Source organism: Spermophilus citellus (genome assembly GCF_964194105.1).
Source record: "Spermophilus citellus genome assembly, chromosome: 12".
NCBI classification, from domain to species: domain Eukaryota; kingdom Metazoa; phylum Chordata; class Mammalia; order Rodentia; family Sciuridae; genus Spermophilus; species Spermophilus citellus.
Genome location: NC_138198.1, coordinates 109,398,421 through 109,424,781, shown reverse-complemented (window position 1 = coordinate 109,424,781; position 26,361 = coordinate 109,398,421). Strand labels below are relative to the sequence as shown.

General features: G+C 34.6%; 1 protein-coding gene across 1 annotated transcript in view; it reads right to left on the bottom strand.

The window, feature by feature from the left end:
• DCC (DCC netrin 1 receptor) overlaps positions 1 to 26,361 on the bottom strand; it is a gene marked incomplete at both ends in the record, with an annotated part of 1,098,829 nt that overhangs the window by 449,120 nt on the left and 623,348 nt on the right. The window contains 2 exons of the mRNA XM_081263478.1: positions 1,055 to 1,175; positions 3,750 to 3,904. Coding sequence (XP_081119604.1) covers positions 1,055 to 1,175; positions 3,750 to 3,904 — 276 coding nt within the window. The remainder of the gene's footprint in view (positions 1 to 1,054; positions 1,176 to 3,749; positions 3,905 to 26,361) is intronic.

Sequence of the window (26,361 nt, the reverse complement as noted above, 5' to 3'; positions counted from 1 at the left end):
TTCATTCAAGAAGAAAAGAGAAAGTTTCATGTTTGTGAGCTTCATTATGTGAGTCTTCAGAAAATTGACCAGGGATACAAAGGATATGAGGCCCATTTTAAAATGATAAAAAACAAAGACCATGTTGCATTTATTTCAACTACTTTCTATAAAGCTTACTTCAGAACAAGATGAAGTCAAGAGTGAGATATATCAGAAAGAAGACCTAACCAAATTGAAATTTACCTAACAAACATGATATAAAAACTTTTTATAGAAAGTATTAATATTTAACAGTATTTGAGTCTATGTAAATAACTGCTCAGTTCCTGCTTTAAGAAAATATGTTTTAACATTTTTAGTGTTAAATATTTCAGAGCAATCAATCTGTTCATATGTTTATTCTTTCTTTCCTTCTCTGTACCCTCCCTCAACCCTGGGAGGACCATGCAACTATAGGAATATTCTATGATATGTCCAATATAGTTTTATGCTGGTTTTCAGCATAAAACTATACATCACCATTTTAACCCTCTAGAAGACAACAGAACAAACTGGAATAAAAAACTTATCAATTGTAGCAAAAAAGAAAAGATAACTGACCTTGCTTTTAAGTGGTTATTCCTGCTGTTTTTTTCTACCAGTTTCACAAATTTAAGTCTATATAAATATATGTTTGTTCCTTACATAAATTTATATGTATGCATATATATATATATATATATATATATATATATATATATATAACTAAATATTCATATAATATAAATGTAATACATGTTCTATTTCATATTTATATGAAACACTGGGAAGAAAGACAGGCTACAAAACATAGAGATGATAATAATTTAGTGTTTATCTTGGAAACAGAGGCCCTATTGTTCTTGGTGACTTTTATTTCACAGAAGGTAGACAGATAAAACTTTTATGAAATTTTCTTGAGGGAATACATGCATCTACACCTTAATTAATTAAATAATTTCGTATTGAGAATTAAGGAAAGCAACATGAATTTTACAAGTGGATCATGCATAACTGTGACTCCAGACCCCAGACAAAGTCCCCATCATCTTACCAGGCTTAGGGACAATGAGCTGCGCACTGGTTTGGGCATTGCCAGCCTCGTTTTCAGCCACACATTGATAAAAGCCTTCATCTGACTTCACCACACCAAGAATCCGTAAGTTGCTTTCTCCCTGGGGGTGGGGGTGGGGCAGAGAGAAAGAGCAGATGAGATCATTTAAAAAGTAAAAACAAAATCCTCAAAGTGAAAGATGACCATAAACCAAAATCTAAAATTTAATAAAACATGACAGAAGAAACAAAAACAAGGAGGCCTCAGGGGTTCTCATCCCCACAGATATGCACCAGGCCACCTGGGAAAGTCATACATTCTCAACATTCTTCTGAATTCATGAGCACCAATTCTGCCTAATTCTACAATGAAAATATGCTCAGAAAAGAACACTTCATCCTCAAAATATAAATTATCAGTCAAAAGAAAGGTCTTCATTTAGGTAGGGAAAGAACAAAGATTTGTACCCAAATAAATGAACTTGCTTTACTTATTATTGAAGGAAGCTAGGTTTAGAAGCTACTCAGGAAAAATAAAATAAGACAGAATGCCAACAAAACACTTATCTTTGCAAATTCTCAGGCACAGTATATCTAGGTTACATATTTTTTTGCAATTGTTTATCCCCCAAAAAAGTATCTGAAAAATCCCATAAAATAGTAATTGCTTTGACATCTGAACTTTTAGGGATTTGGAGAGAGGAGTACAGTGGCTGTTTTATAGGTAAGTCTTATTGTTCTATAGCCAAAATATTTCACCTGCAGAAATCTATGGGTGAAATACACCAATGTTAACTACTTTTTAAAATAAATTGAACCACCATCTTATTCAAGGATTGATGATAAAACGATCTAGAGATAGCATTTAATTATACAAACTGAGTTTATCTTCAATATTAGTGGAAGAATTAGTTCAGTAAGTGAGACGTGTTAAATCACTTCCCCTGAAGTCATTAAGAGATAAATATTACCTCATGGGGAATTCTTAATTGTTTTTAGTGTCTTGTAGTCAATTCTCAGCTGATGTAAAATTCTTAGATAAAGCTGGCTAACTTCTAATTAACAATTCTCATATAAGTTACTATATGCGCTCCGTGTTACATGTTCGACACACAATGGCTCTCAGATTTCGGAATTATTGAGGAAATATTTTTAAGCACAATTTAATGTGAGTAATGCACATGCTGTACATTTTTCTTTCACCTTAAGAAAAGAAACATTTAAATAGGTTGGCTGTAATGAGTCATGCTGGGAGGAAGATTATTCTAACTGTAGAAAAAAATAAATGTTGCATTTTATCATGAGTCCTTAAGGGCCTCAACAATTTCCTTTATATGCAAGTACCATATATTTTAGGCATGCAGAACACTTTTCAAGTTTCCTAATGGCAGGTCATTTTTAATTCAGTGGGAGTGGAAACAGCATTGCACTTCAAGGAAGAAATGGATTGGTGTGGCATTCGAATGTTAAATGTTCCCCTCTCTTACTCTATTCCCAACCAATTAAACAGATGCAATTAAAAGTGAAAAATGGTAAGTGATGATAGAAGTGATAAAAGTATGGTTTATGAATTTATTCCTGAAGAATCTGTATGGTATGCCAAAATACATACACAAAGAGATGAACATTTCAGAATGCCACCTGATTGTAGAAGAGGCATTTACCAACAAGAGCCAGTGTAACATCATAGGGAGAGCCGGTGCCTGGCCCCACAGGGGAACCTACATCAGTTTCCCTTTGGTTTGGGAGACATGGCTTTTTGAGACAGGTCTTCTTTGACAGGGTCATGTTTGTATTTCAAACACAAGATATGTGGACTTAAACCCCTCTCTTTTTTTTTTTTTAGCTATAAATTTCCTTGATATTGGGAAGGCGTTTTTTATATTTCTCATGTCTGAACACAAAAGCTTTGATTCTAACCTATACCTAAGGAGGAGTTTGCATAAAGCATTTTCAAGGGACCAAAGAATTCTGTTGGTAATAGCAAAAACAACATTGGTAGGCATGGAACATTCATGATGTACTATGACAACTCAATGAATATAGTACCAGTAGCCCTATTATCTCCCACAAGGAAAGAGATAGGGATCCATGAGAACCATTTCTTTTAGCTTCAGTTCAATTCAATGCTAAAAGTTACAAAGAAATGTGAACTCTGAGACTCATGGCCTCTCTATTACTGCTATGAATACTATCACTATCTCCATTATTACTGCTCATGTAGAATTGGCTTGTACAATCTGAAAAAAATAAAAAAGAAATGAAATCTATATTTATTATCAAAGTAAAATGACCAAAATCGTAAGTATCGTGTCTTATTGAAAATGAACTGCAATTGATAAAACTTAAAGAAATAAGAAAATCCTGGCTTACAATAGACTAGAACTGGGTTCTAATTTCTTTTCTATGAACCCATTTGGAAAGTCAAGGCCCTCTTTGTTTTCTGTTTGTTTGGTTTAAAGCCTTTTCTATAAAATAGGGGATTGGACTGTTTGGTTGCGATTTTTGCACCTCCCCTGCCCCATCACCACCCAAAAATCTAACTCTAGAAATCATTTGATTTTCAGAATATTTTCCTAATAAATCATTAAAATTCCCAACAAAAACTTATTTTCCCAGAAAAGAATAGCAAATGGAAAAAAAAAGTAAACAGTAAATGGGGCTGTTAAGCTAATATTAAAAATAAAGATAATTACCACTATCTGAAAATAATCACTAGGTATGACCACATCTCCATTCTTCATCCAGTTCACAGTGGGCACAGGCTTTCCAGAGACTGCACATTCAAACTCAATATCCATGCTTTCATAGGCATAGAGGTTGGAAGGGTGATTTAAAAACCATGGCGGAACTGCAAAGACAGGAAAAAAAAAAGTGAGTGGGAATGTGAACTTGCAGGCCCAGCTCTTCACAGCCTGGAAAACATTTGCTCTGGGACAGAAAATAATTGTCATTCAATCAAGTCCCCAAATCCTCAGCTGATGACACAATAACTACTGTAGAATATATCTTTACCTTCATCTTCATGTCCCAAATACAAGCAAACAGTTACAGTTAATAGTATTTTAATACAAGGTAAGGAGAAAAATTAACTTGGGTAAAAAAGAGAACCTATATAATAAGTATTCTAAATACCCAAGAATTTGTACCCAATTGACCTATACATTGAAAAGCATTTAAACCTATGGAAACTATGCTGAGGGAGATGACACAGAGAATGAGTAAGTGAGGTTTCCCTGTCCTTCCAGAGTTTCACTACGATTTAGTTGATGTGACAAACTTATTCTCTATTGAAACCAGCTATAGTGATAGTGAACAAGAAATGACTATCATCTTTGCTGTGGCCACATTCCTAGTGTTCTAGCAACCATCCATTGTAGTATTTCACTCCCCTGTATTATTTTCTCAGCATGGTATGTGATACTAATTTAATTTATTAATTACCATAATACTAGTTACTCACTCTATAATGAAAATTTTCAATTGAAAAATAGTATAAATATATAACATCTTTGCTAATGAACGGCTCTGGCTCAGTTCCTCAAAACTATTCCTTGGAGAGAATTTTTTTTAAAGTAATTTTCATCCTCTTCTGTGGGGAAACTAAAAGGGAAGTCAGACTTGAATATTCCAATTGCCTGAGAAGCCAGATTAAATTCACAGAGACGTAGCAGCAATGATCTTGGTTCACACAGGAAATAGATGTGTATTTTTAGTAGGCATTTTCAAAGCCAATCTCTGTTTCTGTCATTGTTGTAACTATGTTCAATGAGTAACGAAAAGAACAAAAAATCATCTCTTTCCAACCACCAACAGCAAAACTTTCCCATGATGCCCATGTTCAGTTAATGATGTCCATTGCCTTCTAGAAAAATGGGAGAGTCAGCAAATGCACCCAGGATTTCAATTCTCAATCTCTTTCTTTCTCTCCTTGTCTGTTGTGCTCATTTGTAACTAAAAATTTGAACTTAGAGTTCTAAGTCATTTTTATATTCTTTCTTAGTGTCAAGCTAATTTAGGTAAGTATTAATTAATATTCATGGAATAAAAAACATGACCATAAATGTGTCTGAGAGCTGTTCCAAACATTGTATACAGGGAGAAAAATTTATGTATTTATTATTGATAGTATTATTAGTAAAATAAGAATTTTTGATTTCTTGGCCAAATTTACTGACATGAACCCAAAGACATCAGAAATATTTATTGACTGTCTCTGAGGAGATATATTAATAGAATGTTTTAAATTCTGTTCTCAGTTTTCGCAAAGATTTTGGTAAATTGTTTATTTACTAGCCAATAGCCAATATTTCCTGACAGCAGACAATACACAATTTGTTAGTACATATGCTTTTTATTTATTATTCTCACCACAACTCTCTGAGGCAGGATCTATTATCCATATTTTATAAATTAGGAGGTTGTGTTTAAATATCTTTCCTGAAAGTACACAACTTATAAATCGTGGAGCCAGACAGTCTGACTCCCCTGCCCACATTCTGAACTACTTGGCTATGATTGTCTCTTTTGCCACTTGAAAATTCAGGTGGAAGGATAATGTCTCTGCTGTCTCAGAGATGATGGAGATAACCAATTAGAGCTATTTTTAAATATAGCACCATATTGTCAATCTCTACTCTCTCTTAACTCCTTCCTTCCTGGGGTCATGGAGACTCCCAGAGTCTGCCCATCTTGAGCTTGCAGTTTTATCAAAAGTTTTGAGTTCATTATGTTTACATCAGAGTGTTTCCAAATTTTTGTCATATACATTATATCTAGGGAGTAATTTACTAGGTTGAGGCCAAAATTTAAATACATACACTTAAGTACGTATCTGGACACACACACACACACACACACACACACACACACACACACAGAGAGAGAGAGAGAGAGAGAGAGAGAGAGAGAGAGAGAGAGAGAGAGAGATACAAATGAAATGAAATAGATGAAAATAGGTAGAATAGAAAATTTTAGTAGTATTAAAAAAGAGGGAGAATACCAAATTTATACTGAAGAAAGTAAAGAGAACAGAAGGTTTAAGAGTCAGATTAAACTGTTTTTAAATCCCAGACTCTCTACTCAACATGAGGGTCTCCCATACTGCCCCCATCTATTACCTAGAGATGAGACTTGAGGGTAAGGACAGTTAATGCTTGTAAAGATCAAAAAAATTGTAAGTTAATACAACAATAGAAAAGCATATCAGAGTGCATTACCCATACCATAGTTATTTTATTGTATATAAACATTTAAATAAACACATAAATATGTGAGTGTATCTTTTGTGTGTATGTGTGTAGCCTTTTGCTGCTTTTTTCAATAATGTTATTTGCTGATTTTCCAGTTAGAGTTGCCTCTTTGCACTCCTAATGTCAAAAATAGCGTATGTGTCAGTCAACTTTGTGTCACTCTGACCAAAAGACCTGACAAGAGCAACTTAGAGGAGGAACAGGTTACTTTGGCTCACAGTTTCAGAGGTTCAGTCCAGGGTAGAAGGTCTCCATAACTCTGAACCATGGTGAGGCATAATATCCTGATGGAAAGTGGCTCAGTTTATGACAGCCAGGAAGTAGAGAGAACTTGAGTGCAAGGATCCAGGGATAAAATAATCCCTGCCTGGTGACCTCCTTCCTCCATCCATGCTCTGCCTTCCTACAGTTACCACCCATCAATCCATTCATATTATTAATCTATTAAAGGGATTAATCCACTGATTAACTTTCTTCTCTCATAATCTAATAGTTTCATCTCTAAATATTCCTGTAATGCCTCACATTTGAGCTTTTGGGGGACACCATGTATCTAAATCAGGACCGTACGCATCACATAATGGGATTCCTTAAAAAGAAATTATTAAGTTTAAGTGGTTGTTATTTTCAAAAGTTTCATAGAAACTCACACTCTTTCCCAAATTGAAGGGGTTAGGAATCATCTTTCTACTTATTAACTCTCAATAGAATAAATAATGTATAGTTAACCACATAGTGAATTCTCCCCAAAATATTTTTATTGATTAATAAAATATAAAAACTTCTGATTAATTATGGACATGATTTGATTTATACATGTAATTTTAGTGCTAACACTATAAGTACAATTAGTCTTTGCTTAAAAAATAGAGATGAGTCCTGATCTATGTTCTGTAACTTTCTCGTGTTTTTTAGACTCTTAGCATTTATGATGGACACCTTTTCTTCCCTGGATGTCTTAATATATTTATTTCTATATCAGGTTTTCCAGCTTTCACACTATATCATATAGCAGGTGAGAATAAAAAAAAAGGTTCTCTGATTTACAAAGGGATGATAAAGCATCAAAAAGCACTACGTGCATCCTCAATGGATGAATGTCCCACTTTTCTGAAATACACTATGTTGGGCAATCTTATCAGTTATCAGTAAATTACATGGTAAAACAAGGGCTAATGGTTCCTACTCATATCTCAGTGCTTAATACAGTGTTTCATCCTCAGCATATGTTCAACCCAGATTTGCTGTTGACACTAATAACTCAACAAAATGTACATTTTTACCCTTTGCTACAAAAACATTGATCCAAGATGAAGTTTGAACAATGTCATGGAAAACATCCACAAATCATATTACTTTCTTATCATGAAAAATAAAATTCCAATAAATGCTAGCAAAATAAAATAAAATAGCAAAAATTGATGTAGCTATTTGGAGAAAAGTCTGAGTATTTATTATTTTGGGATACCTTTCAGAAATAGTCTTAGAGCTTAAAATTCTCCTTCGAGAAAAAGGAATTAAAATACATGACTTGGGTGGGTTTGAAAAGGTCTAAAAATATAAGCCTGAGTCGGATTAAGAGTCAAGTAAAAGCTCTTCAGCCTCACTTTTAAATAATGCATGACCAAATCACTGCCTACTTCCCTAGACTTATCATCCACAAACCCCTTATGTACACAATGCTCAAATAAACAAAAGTTCATAGCCCTAGTCTGATTCCAAGTCTTCATACATTCTGTTTTCTCATCCTGATACTTTCTATCTTATTCTAGACTAGAGACACTTCTCCAAGAAAGACATGTTGGCTTTTCTCTTTTTGACATTTTCCTCTCTTGAGAGGGGAAGATTTTGGTATTTATTTTTACTGTTTTAGAGAATTTGACATGGTTTTCTCTGGACAGTATGTTTTCCTACATCTACATCACCTTAGCATGTGTATGTAAGTCCTCGGGGAAAGAGGCTTTACCATGTTCACATGAGCTTAATACATTGCTTAATATATTTTGGATGATTACACTATTCTGCAAGGAAGTAAACAAATATAGTTCATCTGATTTTTCTCTTTTTATTTTATCTCTTTGCCTTTTCATTGACAAACATCTAGGATCTATTCATCCACTTAAGGATTGCTTCTTAGACTCTAGAATCTGGATATAATTTTGTTATACCTTTCATAGTCCTAGACTCCTATATTCTCAACACAATTTGATTAAGGCAACTCTAGTTAAGGGGAAATGAGAAAAGCTATTTTCATATTATGACAAAATTTTCATCACATTCTTTGTTTTCATAATATCGCCATAAGCTTTCATTCCGTAGAATAAAGATCAAACTTATTAAATTGTATTGAATAATTTACATGACATATTAAAAACTTACCAAATCATATTTCATTTTTATATCTTTTCAATAGAAGTTATTTTTTTCCATTCAAACTAATCCTACCTGGTACCAGTAAAATATTCAATGGTTAAAATGGAGATTTAGGATGATGTGCTATAATTATTTTATTTTATAGATAGAGAGACTTACAAGCAAAATGAACTTATGTATAGCTATGGACTGTAATATTTCATCAGCATGTTTCTGATAATGGGTCCCTCCCTCAATTACATTCCCAGATAATATAAATTCTATTTATTCTCCAAGAGGCAACTCAGAATAGCCTTGTATAGAACTTTGTGTTTCAAGAAGTTTACATTATCTTTTTCTTGGTTTTCACTATTGATGGGATCTTTCAATTATATAATTATTTATCATAACAAATTATAAATTATAATTATATTATATATTATAAATTATAATTATAATCCATGTAATTATATACCAGCACAATTAGCATTCTTGAAGACAAGGCCTGAGTCATGATTTTATTTTTCTTTTAAATCCCCTTGTACATTACACGATGCCCCATTTCTCTCACACTGCTATGGAAGAAACTATTTCACTTCTTTAACTCTTATTGGCAGCAAATTTCTTCATAAAAAATAAAAAGGAAGTGCCAAGAATTTTTGAGTTTATCAAATTGTTCCATTTGCATTCTCTTCATCCATTTAGAGAACCACTTGAAATCCAAGTACAATGTGGTAACAACTTCAGGGGAGATGTTGCTTGTATTTATACTTCTTTAGATAGTTAAAATTCATGACTGAAAGCACATTATTCACATTTGTCTCAGATCCTGGCTTTCCAGAACCTCTATAAGTACTTGTAGTACATAAAGGGAGAGTTACTTTTATTTGGGGTCTGAGAAAAGAAGGAATAATGACCAAAAATGACTACTCTAAAAAGCAACAGAAATATGGAAAAATGCAATTCTATCTTGACAAGGTTTATCATACTTAGAAATAATAACAGATGTGATGTTCCTCTAGATGGCAGTCATTGGAGCTGAATAAGTAAACCTTAAATTCAGGTAAAAGTTTGTCTGAATGCATTTGATTTTCTTTTAAAATGTTTCTATGCTATGATTAATCATTAAATTTTATAAAATAAGATACCTTCTATGATTTGAGCTCCAGAATCCTTACCAACAACTTAAATAGCATCATTGGTTCTAATAAATACAATAGACCCCTCAGATGTATTTTTATGGATTCATTACAATCATACATAATAGTTGGATTCACTATGCCATATTCATACATGCATATAACATAATTTGATCAATCTTATTCCTTAGTAATAACCCATACTGCTCTCTATTGTTTGGATTTTACTTCTAGCTTTTATTACTTTTATTTAAGTCATTTATTCTTTCTTCATTTATTTAGGTATATAAGAAAAGTGGGTCAATTTTAAAGCACAAAATAAATATTTTCTGTATTACCTGGGCTTCTATAAGATTTCATAGATTCTCAAGAGTCACCCCAGCTCTTGGGAATGACAAAGAATGCACTTTTAAAACCAGGCAGAGTGAGTTAAATTAACAACAGTAATACAAATCAGTCTGGATAGGAATCAACAAGAATCATGAAAAAGGACAGATTGTATTGGAGGAAAAGCAAAAATTAACGTGATCTTTAAGTGGCTGCTATTCCATCATAAGAAGTGACAGTCAGCTTCCTTCCCCAGAGCCACATGCCTTCTGCTACCTCTCCAGGACCTGTGCACAGGTCCCTTAGTTTGTTCATTTGCTATTGAAATGATGACTACAAACCCATTATTCTTCTCTGGGATGAAGCTATCTAAAGAGGCGTCTAGAACATATCTGCTGCCACATCTGAACAAGTGAGCTGTTTCAAGTGCAGTATCACAACTTTGTTCAGAGACATTTCTCCTTAAGGAGCCATAGTTTCAAATGTCATCACATTCAGATGACTACAAAGGAAGCTGTCCTGTAGTGAATATAAGGTTATTGATACACACTATGGGAGGTATTCAGATTCCCATGTTGAATGTATCCCAACAAAATCCTAATTCTAGGTCATTAGTGTCTCTAAGGGACAATTCCATTTAGTGATGTGAAATGACTCTTTCACCCCATGTCAGTCATCACCAACTTTTGTTGCCAAAGTAACTTTTGTTCAGCTGACTTGATCTTTAAAGGCACAGTTCTCCCCTTCCTCTTTTTTTTTTTGCAAGGAATTTTCTGGTACATTGTCTGTCCACTTTTCTCTGTAGGACTCTTAAGACAAGTTTCTTGAAATCTCCTTAACATTTCTCTCATTTGCTCTTTTCTGTCTGTACACCTCTCCTCTGCCATAGGACTGGTTGTTGAGATTTACTTATTACTCTGTTTAAGTGACTCTTACACACACCTGTTTGTATTCTTTTAAAGATTTTAGATTGGGTTAAACTGGGTTCTACCTTTTAATGTTTAGAATGGATTTTACATTGGAAATAAAAGCACACTTGAGTTTTGTTCTGATAAATATTGCTTGGTGCTTCTATAGTTCTTGAAAGACTGTTTTGAAGCTATGCATTTTATTCTTTATATTTCTTATTCAAAGAGATGTTTCACACTTGTCTGAGAGAAGGAGAGAGAGAGAGAGAGAAAGAGAAAAAAGAAATGTTGTTGGATGCTCTTAATATAACTGCTGGAGTGTTCACTACATTTTATTCTTGATATATGTCTAAGTGGGATATTCAATTATGCATATGTTTTCACAAAATAAAGTCAATATATCATTTCTAAAATTTACATAACTGAAGAGCAGGTTACTTGATAGCAATTCATCCCATTGTGGCATCAATATGGATGCAAATTCACTTAGCTATCACATCTTTGAGCCCCAGAATTGCCTTAGCTATCTTTGCATCCTCAAGACCAAGCAAAGGATTAGACCTTGACAGATATTCATAGATGAACAGGTATAAATGAGGTTCCAGTCTCATAGACTAACTCTACTGTAGATGAGTAATAACTATAAACAAGCTAGGAGTGGAACAGCATTTAAGAAATGAGTGCACTTTTCTTGTAACGTGATACCAATTATCATAAGAAAATACTAGAAGCACCAAAAGATAAGCCAGTATATCATTGGTAATGATAATGCATTAATCTTCTTCGAGAAATGAAAATTTAGGCCTTTGTAATTCTATTTTGCACACACCATTATTATTATTTATTGTGAGTGCAATACACTGAGAAATTCTTCCCCTTGTCCAAAAATTCTGCTGTGGAGATAAAGAGCATCTGATCCTCAACCTTGACTTTAGAGTCCTTCATGTATGGTAGGAACTGATTTCAGATTTCTCCACATGATTTTCTTTATCCAGACAAATGATCCTACTGCCCTTCCTCAGTGTCCGCTCTTCCTCTAATCAGGGTTGCTTCTCTCTAAACCCAGGCTCAGCTTTCCATCTTCCTTTCCAATTACAGAGCCCAGGATCAAATGATTCTGTGAAGCTCAAATCTGTGACTAAAATAATAGGAGGATTATCTCAAGATCCTAATGCTATATAGGGACTGACATTATCACCATGTCTTTGTTAACAAAGGGGCTGGGAACTTGATTGATATGTTTTCAGCAGCCTTCAGGAGATACTGTCAACCCACTAACAACTAAGTTTGAATATGTATGTGAGAGTGCATGTGCAAAACCACACTTCCATGTGCATTTATTCATGTAATTCTGCATATTCATAGATATTCTTGTATATAAAGTATATGATCTCATCAAACACTTATATTAAAATACCATGTATACAAATAGATACACATAAATATATATGCACTCCTATACAATTTATAAACATCTCTCTGTTGAATTTTCATTCTGAAATGTAAATGAAAACATGTTAAGGAATACAAGACATAAATGTTAACACATGTATTGTATGATGGCAAAAACAATAAACAGTCATAAGAAATTATTGGCTTGGCTATACTATATATTGACAGAAATTTGAGAATTCTTAATTTCCCTCAATCAAATGTATGCTACCCTCAATCAAATGTATGCTAGGATGCCATGTTGACCTTTGAGAATGAAAGATGTAGAAACTCTAAATATCTAGAAAATATGTTTCTTGCCTGAGAACTACTCCTGTGTATTTTTAACTGCACATTGAAGAGTTACAGTAAATTACTGAAAATTTTTTCTTCTGAATTTCTTATTAGTAGTAGACACTGCAGGAGGAAATCTTTCAGCACATTAAATTGAGGAGATGATGGATTCTAACATATTACTGAGTTTTCTTCCCCTAATGCCTAATGAAGTAATAAGTTCCAGCATATATATATATATATATATATATATATATATATATATATGCTGGAACTTATTACTTCATTACTATATATATATATATATATATATATATATATATATATATATATACCATAAAATAAACCTCGGCAACCAAAGAAAGGAAAGAAAGCATAGTGAGTTACACATACGCACATATTACATACATAAGTAATGTTTTCAAATAGACATTTCCGGAGCAATACAGAGAATTATAAGAGGATGTAGTTCTTTATCTGCCATTAAAACTCAGGAACTGCCCTTGGAGTTTGGGGGAAAGTCTAAGCATTCTCATCAACTCTTCTTATTGTGAATCAGTGCAAAATCTCTAGGCAGCCTGTGCTTTTCCTTTGTTGATTGAATGGAGAGATGGGGCTGACTTTGACTAAGGTGAAGGCTCCTGGGATGCCATTAAATTAAGAGTAGATTGGAGTTTTGTCGCTGATATACAGAAATGCCTTTGATTTATGCGTGTTGATTTTATATCCAGCCACTTTGCTGAATTCATTTATTAGTTCTAGTAGTTTCTTTGTAGACCCTTTTGGGTCTTCTAGGTATAGAATCATGTCATCCGCAAATAGTGATAATTTAAGTTCTTCTTTTCCTATTTTTATGCCTTTAATTTCTTTCGTCTAATTGCTCTGGCCAGTGTTTATATTGAATAGAAAAACACTCCATTCACAATATCCTCAAAAAAATAAAATACTTGGGAATCAACCCAACAAAAGAGGTGAAACATTTATACAACAAAAAGTACAGAACCCTACAGAGAGAAGTAGAAGAAGATCTTAGAAGATGGAAAAACATACCCTGTTCATGGATAGGCAGAACTAACATTATCAAAATGGCGATATTACCAAAAGTTCTCTATAGGTTTAATGCAATGCCAATCAAAATCCCAACGGCATTTCTTGTAGAAATAGATAAAACAATCATGAAATTCATATGGAAAAATAAAAGACACAGAATAGTAAAAACAATTCTAAGCAGGAAGTGTGAATCAGGCGGTATAGCGATACCAGATTTCAAACTATATTACAGAGCAATAGTGACAAAAACAGCATGGTACTGGTACCAAAACAGGTGGGTGGTATAGAATAGAGGACACAGAGACTAATCCACAAAGTTACAACTATCTTATATTGGATAAAGGGGCTAAAAGCATGCAATGGAGGAAGGATAGCATCTTCAACAAATGGTGTTGGGAAAACTGGAAATCCATATGCAACAAAATGAAACTGAATCCCTTTCTCTCACTATGCACAAAAGTTAACTCAAAATGGATCAAGGAGCTTGATATCAAATCAGAGACTCTGCGTCTGATAGAAGAAAAAGTTGGCTCCGATCTACATATTGTGGGGTCGGGCTCCAAATTCCTTAATAGGACACCCATAGCACAAGAGTTAATAACAAGAATCAACAAATGGGACTTACTTAAACTAAAAAGTTTTTTTCTCAGCAAAAGAAACAATAAGAGAGGTAAATAGGGAGCCTACATCATGGGAACAGAGTTTTACTCCTCACCCTTCAGATAGAGCCCTAATATCCAGAGTATACAAAGAACTCAAAAAATTAGACAATAAGATAACAAATAACCCAATCAACAAATGGGCCAAGGCCCTGAACAGACAATTCTCAGAGGAGGATATACAATTAATCAACAAGTACATGAAAAAATGCTCACCATCTCTAGCAGTCAGAGAAATGCAAATCAAAACCACCCTAAGATACCATCTCACTCCAGTAAGATTGGCAGCCACTATGAAGTCAAACAACAACAAGTGCTGGCGAGGATGTGGAGAAAAGGGTACACTTGTACATTGCTGGTGGGACTGCAAATTGGTGCGGCCAATTTGGAAAGCAGTATGGAGATTCCTGTGAAAGCTGGGAATGGAACCACCATTTGACCCAACTATTGCCCTTCTCGGACTATTCCCTGAAGACCTTAAAAGAGCGTACTACAGGGATACTGCCACATCGATGTTCATAGAAGCACAATTCACAATAGCTAGACTGTGGAACCAACCCAGATGCCCTTCAATAGATGAATGGATAAAAAAAATGTGGCATCTATACACAATGGAGTAATAAAAAATGACAAAATCATGGAATTTGCAGGAAAATGGATGGCACTAGAGCAGATTATGCTTAGTGAAGCTAGCCAACCCCTAAAAAACAAACACCAAATGTCTTCTTTGATATAATGAGAGCAACTATGAACAGAGCAGGGAGGAAGAGCAGGAAGAAAAGGTTAACATTAAACAGAGACATGAGAGGGGAGGGAAAGGGAGAGAAAAGGGAAATTGCATGGAAAAGAAGGGAGACCCTCATTGCTATACAAAATTACATAGAAGAGGTTGTGAGAGGAATGGGAAAATAAACAAGGAGAGAAATGAATTACAGTAGATGGGGCAGAGAGAGAAGATGGGAGGGGAGGGGAGGGTGGATAGTAGGGGATAGGAAAGGTAGCAGAATGCAACAGTTACTAATAGGGCATTATGTAAAATTGTGGATGTGTAACCGATGTGATTCTGCAATCTGCATTTGGGGTAAAAATTGGGAGTTCATAACCCACTTCAATCTAATGTATGAAATATGATATGTCAAGAGCTTTGTAATGTTGTGAACAACCAATAAAAAACAGACTGTCTTGTAAAAAAAAAGAGTAGATTGGAAACCTGAGGACAAGTCCCTCTCTCATAGACGAAAACAGGGGCTAGCACCATTCACCAAAGCTGGGTATTCTAGAAGATTTAAATGCTGCTTCATCTGAACTTACATCCCTACCATCCTTGCTGGTTACTTACAAATGCCTAATCTGTAAAATATGCAGCCTTCAAACCGGAGCTGCAGGGAGCTAAGAAGTATGGTAAAAAAAAAAAAAAAGTCTAGAAGGAACCTGTAGGATATTAGAGCAAATGGAACATCTGGAGAGACCTGCTTAAATAAGATACAGGACGGACGTCCTGGTAAATGTGGAAACATAATACAGCTAACACTACTGAAAGAAAATAACCAGGGAGAAGAAGCAGGAAAGGTGAGAAATTTAGCCTATGAAACAAAGTACACAATCAAGAAGTGCATATAAGTTTAGGTACAGAGGGAAATTCCTCAAAAAAATGGATTTGCACCATGGATTCACTTTATATGAAAATAAATTCAATAAAAATAGAGATCAAAGACTCAATGATAGAAACGACAGAATGAAATGAAAAGGGAAAGTGTAGACTAAGGAAACAAATCAAAGACCAACATGGTACCATTAGGGATCTAATACAAAAATTAGAATGTACAAGTCAGAAGAGACACCACAGGAAATCGAGTGACCAACACAGAGGAGATATGAGGCAAGGACAGACGATATGGATAAAAAGGCAAAGGAAAGGAAGTACTCAGGGCTGAGCTTTCATAGAAAAAAGATAATGGATGTGATGCCAATTATGATAAGTTGCCCTGAGTTCAAAAGCTCACCCACTAACAGTCAAAGGAAAATGAATGGGAAATTTCCCCTGAAAGACAAATCTTTATTTTCAGATTAAAAGATCCTTCCATGTTTGGGGAAAAATTGAATACATGATTCTGAATAATGAGATATGTCTTATTTAAACTATTGACTCTGAGGGGTAAAGAATTACTTGAACATCCAGATAGAAAAGTAAAAATTAAATCTTATCCATAGGAAGTGAGTGGGAGTCAGATCCCCCATGGTAATATCCAGCATCAGAGGACCAAGTCGCAATGTTACCCTAGAACTTCATGCCTGATATGGTGTACACAGAGTCACACCCTCAGATATAGACTGCACTTAGAATTATGTAACAGAATTCAGGCAGTTAAGAATACCATCAAACCAAAAAGTTAGACAGATGGTAAGTGGACTGGTGATGAGCATTAGATACATTTGTATATAGAAGAATGAGTAAACCATGAGCAGAAGGTTATTGAAAAGAATGGCACAGCTATAAACTTGAACAGGTAAAACCACCCATTAACTAAACATCCGAAAATGGGGGAAAGAGATGATGAATGAGAATGTTATTCTCTGGTAAAACAGAACTATATGCTCTTAAAAATATGATCATTAGAAAGACTAAAGCCAGCATCTGCAAAATGTTACATTGTTACAAATGTATTTCTACCTGTTCGTCCAAATGTTTATTATTACCTGGAAAGATGCATACAATCCTGAAATTTGAGAAGATTTTAAACTCATGGATTATCTTAAATAATAGTGATTTTCCTGAAAGTTTTTGTGTGTGCATGTGTGTGTGTGTGTGTGTGTGTGTGTGTGTGTGTGTGAAAGTCTTATGAAGTAAATATTCCCAAGTGTTACAGTGGTTTTAAAGTATTGATGTATCTCCTTTTTTATATTTTAAAAATTCCTAATGATTTTTAAAAAAATCAAATAAACACCTGCCTGCAAGAAGGGCCCACCACTGTAGCTTTGAATAGTTGGAGAACCCACTGGAAACTGTAAGGCTGTCTATAAATAGCTCATAAACTATGAATAGCAGGTAACTCTTTTATCTTCTTTTCTTTTTCTTTCATTATACTTTCCTACTGAGACTTGGAAAAACCTGGGAGAAACTCTTGCTGTTGGTGACAAGCACATGAACATTGATGGGAACTTGTGTAGCATCGAGAGCAACAAAAGGGTTTTCTACCTCCATCCAGCATAGGGAAGGGTGAATAGATACAGGACCACCCAGGGAAAAGCTCCTGCATCAGGACCCACTCCTGATTCTGGCTCCACTGTTGAGCAGGTTATACACACAGAGCAAGTAAGGGAATTATGGAATTACCCGAGCCTTTGATTTCTTACTTGGAAAATTTAGAAGGTTGAATTTGAATCTAGGTTTTCAAATTCTTAGTAATCTCTTAAGGGTAGAGGGACCAGTCGGGTCCTGAAGTTCTCTCTCTCTGGATCCTCAAATGCCTTGAAGAAAAATAACTTCCTCTTCATCTCTCATATGTACTGAGCTCCCATCTGAACTTAAAGTTGCATCAGAACACTCTCTGCTGCTAAAACTGAGTAAATTATCCCCAAGCTTTGTTTCAAGCTTTAAAATTCTGTCAGTCTAAAATGCAAACTTATATGGAGTTCCAATGCTGTTCAGCCTGAGCAGTTTATATAGCATTGATTTAGAGAAAAAAAAAAAACAGGGAAAATAAAGCTGCCAGTTTGCTTTTTATAATGCACTAAAATAATATTTGACTAGACTTAATGCATGCTTAACACAATAAGTAACAACCTAAGCATTTCATAAAGATCAGAGAGTGACTCAAGGGCAGGTCAAGGCTAATTAGTGCAACATCTTCTGGAAAATGACAGTGTTTCTTTCAAACTAGCACTCACAAATGACTTACTTCTGAGATTGTTTGGTGAAAGGGTTCTCCCAGCATTGATTACATTCCAATTTTGAGACTCCATTCACCTTTTTCTTTCCTACATTTTGACCTCAACAAATCTTAGCTATCTCTCTGCTGATAAAACCAGATTCCATGATAATTTCACTGCTATTCAAGTGGGGATTTCAGAAGCTTAAAAAAAAAAAAAACCTGTGTAGGGTGGGAAGTAGATTTATAAGATCTCACCACATAGATAACCAATCTATAAACTTCAATAAACTTGAATGCTTCTATGTAGTAAATGAAAATTGTCTATTTAACAATTTTGCCCATTATTTAAAAGCCAAGGAGGAATGCTTATAAAATGTGTGCGCATGTTTGTGTGGGGAGGGTGGGGGAATGTTTGTGTGTGTGTGTGTGTGTGTGTGTGTCTGAGAGAGAGAGAGAGAGAGAGAGAGAGAGAGAGAGAGAGAGAGAGAGAGAGAGAGAGATCCATAATGGTAAATCAGATTAAATCATGTAGATCTTATAAAATTCCTTTTCCTTTTGTTTGGGAAGAATAGGCATCAAATCTTAAAATTCAAAGTATTAAGGGTAAGTGATAAAGAAATGCATTAGCTTTTAAAAATAAAATCTATTGCATGTTTAATAGTGGTTCATATCAAAAAGATCAAAGGATTTTTATTGAGCACTTTAGGTCTTATATTTTAGAGGACCTTGTATATTATAAGCATACAAATGCATGTGTTTGTGCATGTGGTGTGTGAGTGTGACCCTAATTATCCTGTAACTAATACTCTTCAAGCCTCATGGAAATGCTTCATTGTAATCTTTTCTACACCATGAAATACAAGAGCCCAAAGTAAGGCTAACTGTATTAGGCTTACTTTTTGTTCTTGCATTTCAGAGTGAAATCCTCTACCACTCAGTCTCCTTGGGAATTGGTTGGAAAGAAAAGCTCTAGGAAATGTTTCATCTAATTCTTCAAATCTTACAGAATCTGTCCTACGCCTTCTCATTCCCAGAAGTATCCATATAATTGCACTTAGCATATGATTCATCAATTAAAAGCAAGCTGGTTAGAAAGTTTATAATCCATCCGTTGACTCTGATAAAAAAAAAAAAACATATGTGTTTCTCAGAAGCTTCTAAAATATCCCTGGTATATTTTCACACTTGTCATTCATATTTACCTCATATTTGTTCCTGTATATACATTTAATTCCTATTCACATGCCAAATATAAGCAGTCACATAAATAACTTTGTGAATATCTGTGTATATAGCTATAAGAATCTTTATTCTATATTTTGTAGCCCTTGAATGGGTTCATACTCATTGATATGCCTTTAACAAAAATGCAACCTGAAATATGAACGTTCTTTCCATTTTAATAGCTTACTTTTAAAAGTTGATCCAAAAATGTCCCCAATATGAAAAGAAAAATAAATCCAACAAGTTACAAGTCAAGTTAAAGGTTATGTAAGAGGTTTAAAGACATAAGAAGGAGCTATATTCTTTTAAGAGTTATATAAGAAGTTTAAAGTTACATAAGAATGAGCTATGTTCTATTTGTTTTCACTTTCTAGGTAAACATAAACTTCAGATGAAGTTTGAAAAAAATTCATGAGTAGGCTGCAACTATCTTGAGGAGAGAACTTTAATTTAGTTCTTGCTTTATATCCTAAATTGGTATGTGCTGAGTACAAAATTTGACGGGCAAACTGGGGGCTATAATATCTTAAGAGATCTTGCCCATTCCTTGTATTTTATGGATGAGCAAGTTAGGAATAAATGATAACGTGAAATCTTTCTAATTCCAACCCATGGACTTTCTCTCTTATCAAGCAACATATAAAAATACTTAGCAAGTATTTTAATGGTCCATATAATCACTTTATGCCCTATGAATAGGGAACCTGTCTATTTTCCCTCCCCAACTACAAAAGAGACTATTAGCTTATTTTTAAACCTACATAACAAGCATACACAGAAGGCAAAATGGCATCAACTCAAAAATATTCCTCTTTATGTTTTAAAGATGGTTCTCAGCAGTCTTACTTACATCTTATCTTTGAAAGACTTTATGTTGTGTTTTCTTGTTTTCAGAGACAATTAATTCATCGCTATTGTTCAACATATTCTGATGTTAGTTGACAAGAAAAGTAACACAAGCTCTTCATAAGATGTGTTTTAAGCTGTCAGAGCCATTAGCCGTTCTGTTCTGGGAAAGTTTAGTATTAATAGGCAGTTTAGCTCTATCTTGCTTTCGTGTTGATGTCCACAGGCATCATTTTGAAAGAAGGGCTAAATGGCACTGCAGAATAGGAGGAGATGGGGGTGTTATGGGGGATAGCAAGGGTGGGTTCTTATTTGTTTATAGAATGGATCACTAGAGTTTGGTAGAGCAAAAGCACCTGATTTAAAGTTAAATTAGAATTAAATCATTAAGACGCATACTTTGAAATAAACTATCCAAAGAGCCACTTTGCTCTTCAGTCATATCATATATTCATCTATGAAAAGTTAACCTAAAACTTGACAAGTTAGGCCCATCACTTTCAAAACTCTCTTTCTACAAAGAAAACTCTTAGTAAGCTGAAGTTCTAGGCTATTCAAAAGGGTAATTAATTAATCTGGTTATATAATAACTGGTTCACTTATTTAGAGAATTATTCTTTGAAGAAGATAACAACATCTGATGGGAAGTAATATCCAAGAGTTGGTCCTCATATTCTGGTTAATTATTGCTTCCATGTATTTATTGGTCCATTGTGATTATGCATAATGGTGAGAATTTTTGCTTCATGATTGTACACGAACATGAAATAACAATATAATTCGGTCAATATCATTCTCTAGTGATCTGCTCTTTTAAATCTCTTCTTTGGTATTCTCTGCTCACACACCTTCAATTGCATCTCTACATGGATGGACACCATTTTAATCCTAACCTAATTTTGAGACTTCACATTTGCAATTGGTGGCTATTTTAAATTGTGTGTCTCTGTCACTTCGAATTTATCTCTGGCCAGAATGACTAGCCCTCCTAAGTACTAGATGCTCCTATTGCTACCCAAGCATTTAGTTCAGTGAATTGTCATGCTTTATTTATTCTTCTTTTTTCTCTCATTAGTCCAGTTATCCCTGGAAGAAGAAATTTATGTTGATTTCAATATCTTCAGAACCTCAGCCAAACTCTACAACAGCTTCATAAAGGTTTATTAAACTGAATTAAATACAATGTCCTAAAGCTTGAGATGCCATCAGAATTGATTAGTGCATTTTTAAACATGCAGAATTCTTGGCTCCCCACCAGGTTCTGATTCAGTGGCAGGTTTTTGGTGGAACCCATCAGTACTCGTTTTAAATCACCATTTTCATATGAATTTCAATCTGAGGAATTGCTGGGTCACCCTTTAGGAAAATATGATCTTATAGAATGCAAAGAAATAAGGATAGATCCAAATTCTGTTCTTATCAATTACTATGTATTCTGATTAATTTTCTCATAGTAAAATAGTTATTTTGTTGGGTTTCAGGAAGATAATCTATGTAAAATATTGAGCATAGTTCCTGGTCATATTGGTCATTATTTTTATTTTACTGAAATTATACTATTGTATTTTATTGTACTATTGTATTTTAGCTCTGTCACCAGGCTTGTTTTAAATGTTTTTCACTTTTGGATTTTTCTTTCTTTCATATCCTGCGTTTACTCACTGTCAGGCTTCACCCTTCTATCTCTGTAATATCTGCTGTCTTTGGCTACCTCTGCTCTCGCTGGCAATACTAAGATCAACGTCATTTAATTAAATAAACATCACTGAGCATATGCCCAGGCACCGTATTAAGCACTGAGGACGCAAGGACAGTAGATATGATCTGAATGAATGGACATGTCAAGGGGGAAGAGGAAGAGCATGTTTTCAATACCCATGTGGCGTGATCCCTGTAACAGAGGAATAGCAGGTGCATTGGGACACAAAGGAGAAATGCAAAATATCCACAGTACTTTACATTTTGATGTCCTTAGTGACTAAGATATAAAATTATCTGAGATTCCATCAAGTAAGAGAAGACGGAATGACTGATGACCTATGCCACAGAGGAGAGATGTGGAGACAAGCCTGAGGGGACATGACAGGGAATGCTTATTTCCTGGCCAGGGCTCAAGGGAAGACAGAAAGCTTCCTTACAGTCTCCACTATAAAGTGGACTTGGTCTAGGTAGTCTAGGACCCAGCTACCTTGTCCCTTTACAAACAAGAATAACAAATATGCAGTGAATACCCTCAATCCCTCTAAAATGTCCTTGGCAAAGAAAGCACTGGGGACCTTCCTCCTCCTTATGGAGAATGAAAGTTGAGCAGTACAGAAAATTTAAAGATGGAGCTTTACTGAGACCATTAAATTGATGCACATTTTATGTTGCCATTTGAAAGAAAAATTAACAACTGGAGGTTACTTGTGTGAAGATTTCCTTAGACTTGCATAATCTTGGCATCGTCCAGAGCCCTGAGTGTTAAAACACAGCAAACCAGAAAACTGTAAATGCAGAGTTTGACCAATGGATGTGGAAAATGAAAAAAATATATATATATATCTATACACACACACCATATTTCTGTAAGGCATTTTGTAATAAATCTATCTAGAATCTTCTAAGACTAATGGGCTGCATGCAAGATGGAATGGATCTGTTGAAAGGCTCTCTGTTTTGGTGACCTCAAAATTTCTTGGAGATATTTTTTTCCCCCTTTGGAGTGACAATTGATCGGGTAACAAACAATTGTGTCCCTAGGAATCATCTTTTCTATTACAAAATGCTCTTTGTTTACATGCCTGAAGTTTTTTAAAAGGATATTTCTACTGAATCAAATAACAATCCTGCCTTCACTAATTGCCCAACTTTTGTCAACATCCCATCTAAACCATGCTCTGGGTCTTTTAGTTTAATGATATTCAAAGGCACAGTTTTGCATGATCTAAAGAAGCAAGAATAGGTAGTCAGCTGGCAGTGCAGTGTCTGAATTTGTCCCTGCTGTTAGTGGCCATGGAAGGTTGGGACAATTCATTCACCTGCTTAAGACTCCGCTTTCATTTCTAAGGTGAGTAGATGGATAACTTCTTAATGGAGATTATTTTCAGGATAAAAGAGCTTGTGCTGGAATGATAGTGGATAGGTGTTATTGGCTTCATATTTGTGTCCCCCTAAAATTCATATGTTGATGAACTGATTCCCAATGTGATGGCATTTAGAAGTATGGAGATAATCAGACTTTGATTAGATCATGAGAATGGGACCATGATATTGGGATTAGTGTCTTTGTAAAATGAGAAAGAAAATCTCTCTATTTATCAATTTACTGCACTCTCTCCCAGCACAGAGTGGACAGAGGTCATGTGAGCACACAATGAGAGCACGACTTTCCACTAGCCAGGAAGAGAGGGGGTCCTTATCAAGGAGCAAATCTGCTCAGACTTCAATCTTGGACTTTCCAGCCTCCAGAATTCTGAAAAATAAATGTCAGTTATGTAAGCCACACAGTCTAGGGTATTTTGTAGTAGCAACCCAACCTAACAAAATACTCATGCTTACATATGAATTACTATTACTCCAAATAATCAGAATTCTAAAACACCAAACCTAAAATAACTAATTATTAGTTCCAATTTCCTAACTTTATAAGAAAATGGAGAGCAGGGACTGATTTGCTAGTTTGTTCTATCCCTAGAATGTAGATTTGTATCTTATAAATAAATAGTCACTCAGTATTTGTTGAAGGTTAAATGAGTGCATGCATGAATCAAAAGATATCACTACTAAGTGACAATAATGTTATTTATTTATTTATTTATTTATTGCCTTAGGAGTGCATGTTTTAGATGTCTCTGGACCTTAGAACTATTTTCAAAGGGGGAGCTATATTTTTATATTTTTCCTTTTTCCATTTTATTCCTGTGTTAACCTCCATTTACCACTTTTTCCAAGTGTCTGATGTGATGAAACTTTTTTTGTAGAGTTTTATTTCATTTAATCTTTTTTTTTAAGTCCTGTGTAGTATTTTTACTGGCTTTAAATTTACAGATTTATCTACTCAGCCTCTGACAGCTAACTTGGTGATTTCTTCCATATTGTGAACCCACAGTGGAGTGTCAAGATGATGCCCAGCTCCACCTGATGGCAAAGGCCATGCCTTCAGGTAGCCCTATGTAGCCTTCTCATGTGATCAAAGATTCTTTATTTATTTGTTTATTTATTTATGCATGCTACCAATCCATTGTACTTTTCATATAAGCTTGGTTCATTTCTTCATGGCTGATAAATTTTATGTCTTCCTCTTTCTAAGTGTCACTTTAAAAATATTTTTCTACTCAAGGCTTTTGAGAAAGGCAAAGATGCAAAGTGAAAACAGAGCAAGGCTGTGAAAATATTTTTCATGGCCATAAACAATAATCACCACAGGTTTTGTATTTTCCTGGTACTTTCACCAACAGACAAGGTGTCACATTATAAAGGCCAACCATGGTCTGCCTGTTCAGGAGGTATTATATGTTGTTACTCTGCTCATGTTTACTTCGAATTGAGTGCCTCTCAGCTTTGTCTTCAACTACTTATGATTAGTTCACTTATTCCTTTTTCTAGACTTTATGCCATTTCCACCTGAATGTAAATTGGAACACAAAGAAACCAAATCCAGAGAAAGCTGTGCTTGCAGTTTAATCTGTCACTGTAGCCTGGAAATATTTAAGCCTCATTGATTGAGACGGCAATGCTATTTTGAGCAAAGGGCCTTTCCTGATGCCCTGAAATTATTTACTTTCTAAACAGAATGTCAGCTCTCTTGCTTGAAACCAATGAAAATAATTCTGTGTTTGCAGTTTTGGAGGATTGATATGGATACTGCTCTACTACCTGCTTGAAAAATACTCATGTCCTTGCTACCTTACAAATGCATATCAAGTTTGGACTCATCTTTATCTTTCTGAGGAACTGAAGGATTCAATTGTAACCGAGATGGGAAGCCATGCTTGAAAGAACCATCCCCAAGACTCTGAAGTATATATTTTTTTTTCAAACTGAGATATTTAGTTCCAATATTGCTCATATCAACTTCTCTGAATGCTTCCTTTCCATTGCAACTCTGGCCATCTCAAGTTTGCCTGCACTGCATACAGTTAAGGAACAGAAAGGGGCTGTGAACATATGTTGTATAGCAGGTTCCATAATGCATTCCCCAGTGACTCAGAAAGTTTCTCAAATACAATGCTCCCTTATCTAGACTTTTGATGAGCACAAATAATACTCACTGTTGATGTAACCTACAATATATGTTGAAATGACATACAGTTTTCCTATAATGGATATGTGTTTCTAAAAATCACATGCTAGAGTGAAATGGCAAAAGGATGTTTCTTCAGAAATAAGTTAGAAAATCACAAAAACAGATACAGGGATATGTATGGCTCATAACCAATGATGAATTAAAGTAGATAGGAGATTTGAGATTTCAAGGCTCAGTTCAGCTAGATGAAGTTTTCTCTATTCACTTAGCATTTCTTGCAGAGAAAAGCACATTAAAAAACATGCAAATTTTGCATGTCACTCAAATTGTTCTGTAATATATCAATCACTTGGAAACAAGTTCAAGTTTTCAAAACAAGCATTATAGCTGAACCGATAATACCATAAATGATGAGATACATAGCCTAATCTATTTGGGAAAATGGAACCTTCAATATTTTATAGGTTTCTCTTTGTTTAAAGTTAATGCCAAGTGTTTATAAGACTGAAATGAAAGAGGCACTGTTACATAATTTTGAAATATAAGTTGATATTCTTTCATATAAAATATTTTTGTATGAAGAGCCTTAAAAGCACAATTCCATTTTTATCTAATATCCCCAATTTAGGAATGCAGCCAATGGAAATAAGCAGAGCTAGAAACAATGATAATAAATATGGAAGTATTCATTGAAGTATTGGTTGTAATAGTGAAACACTAGATGCTC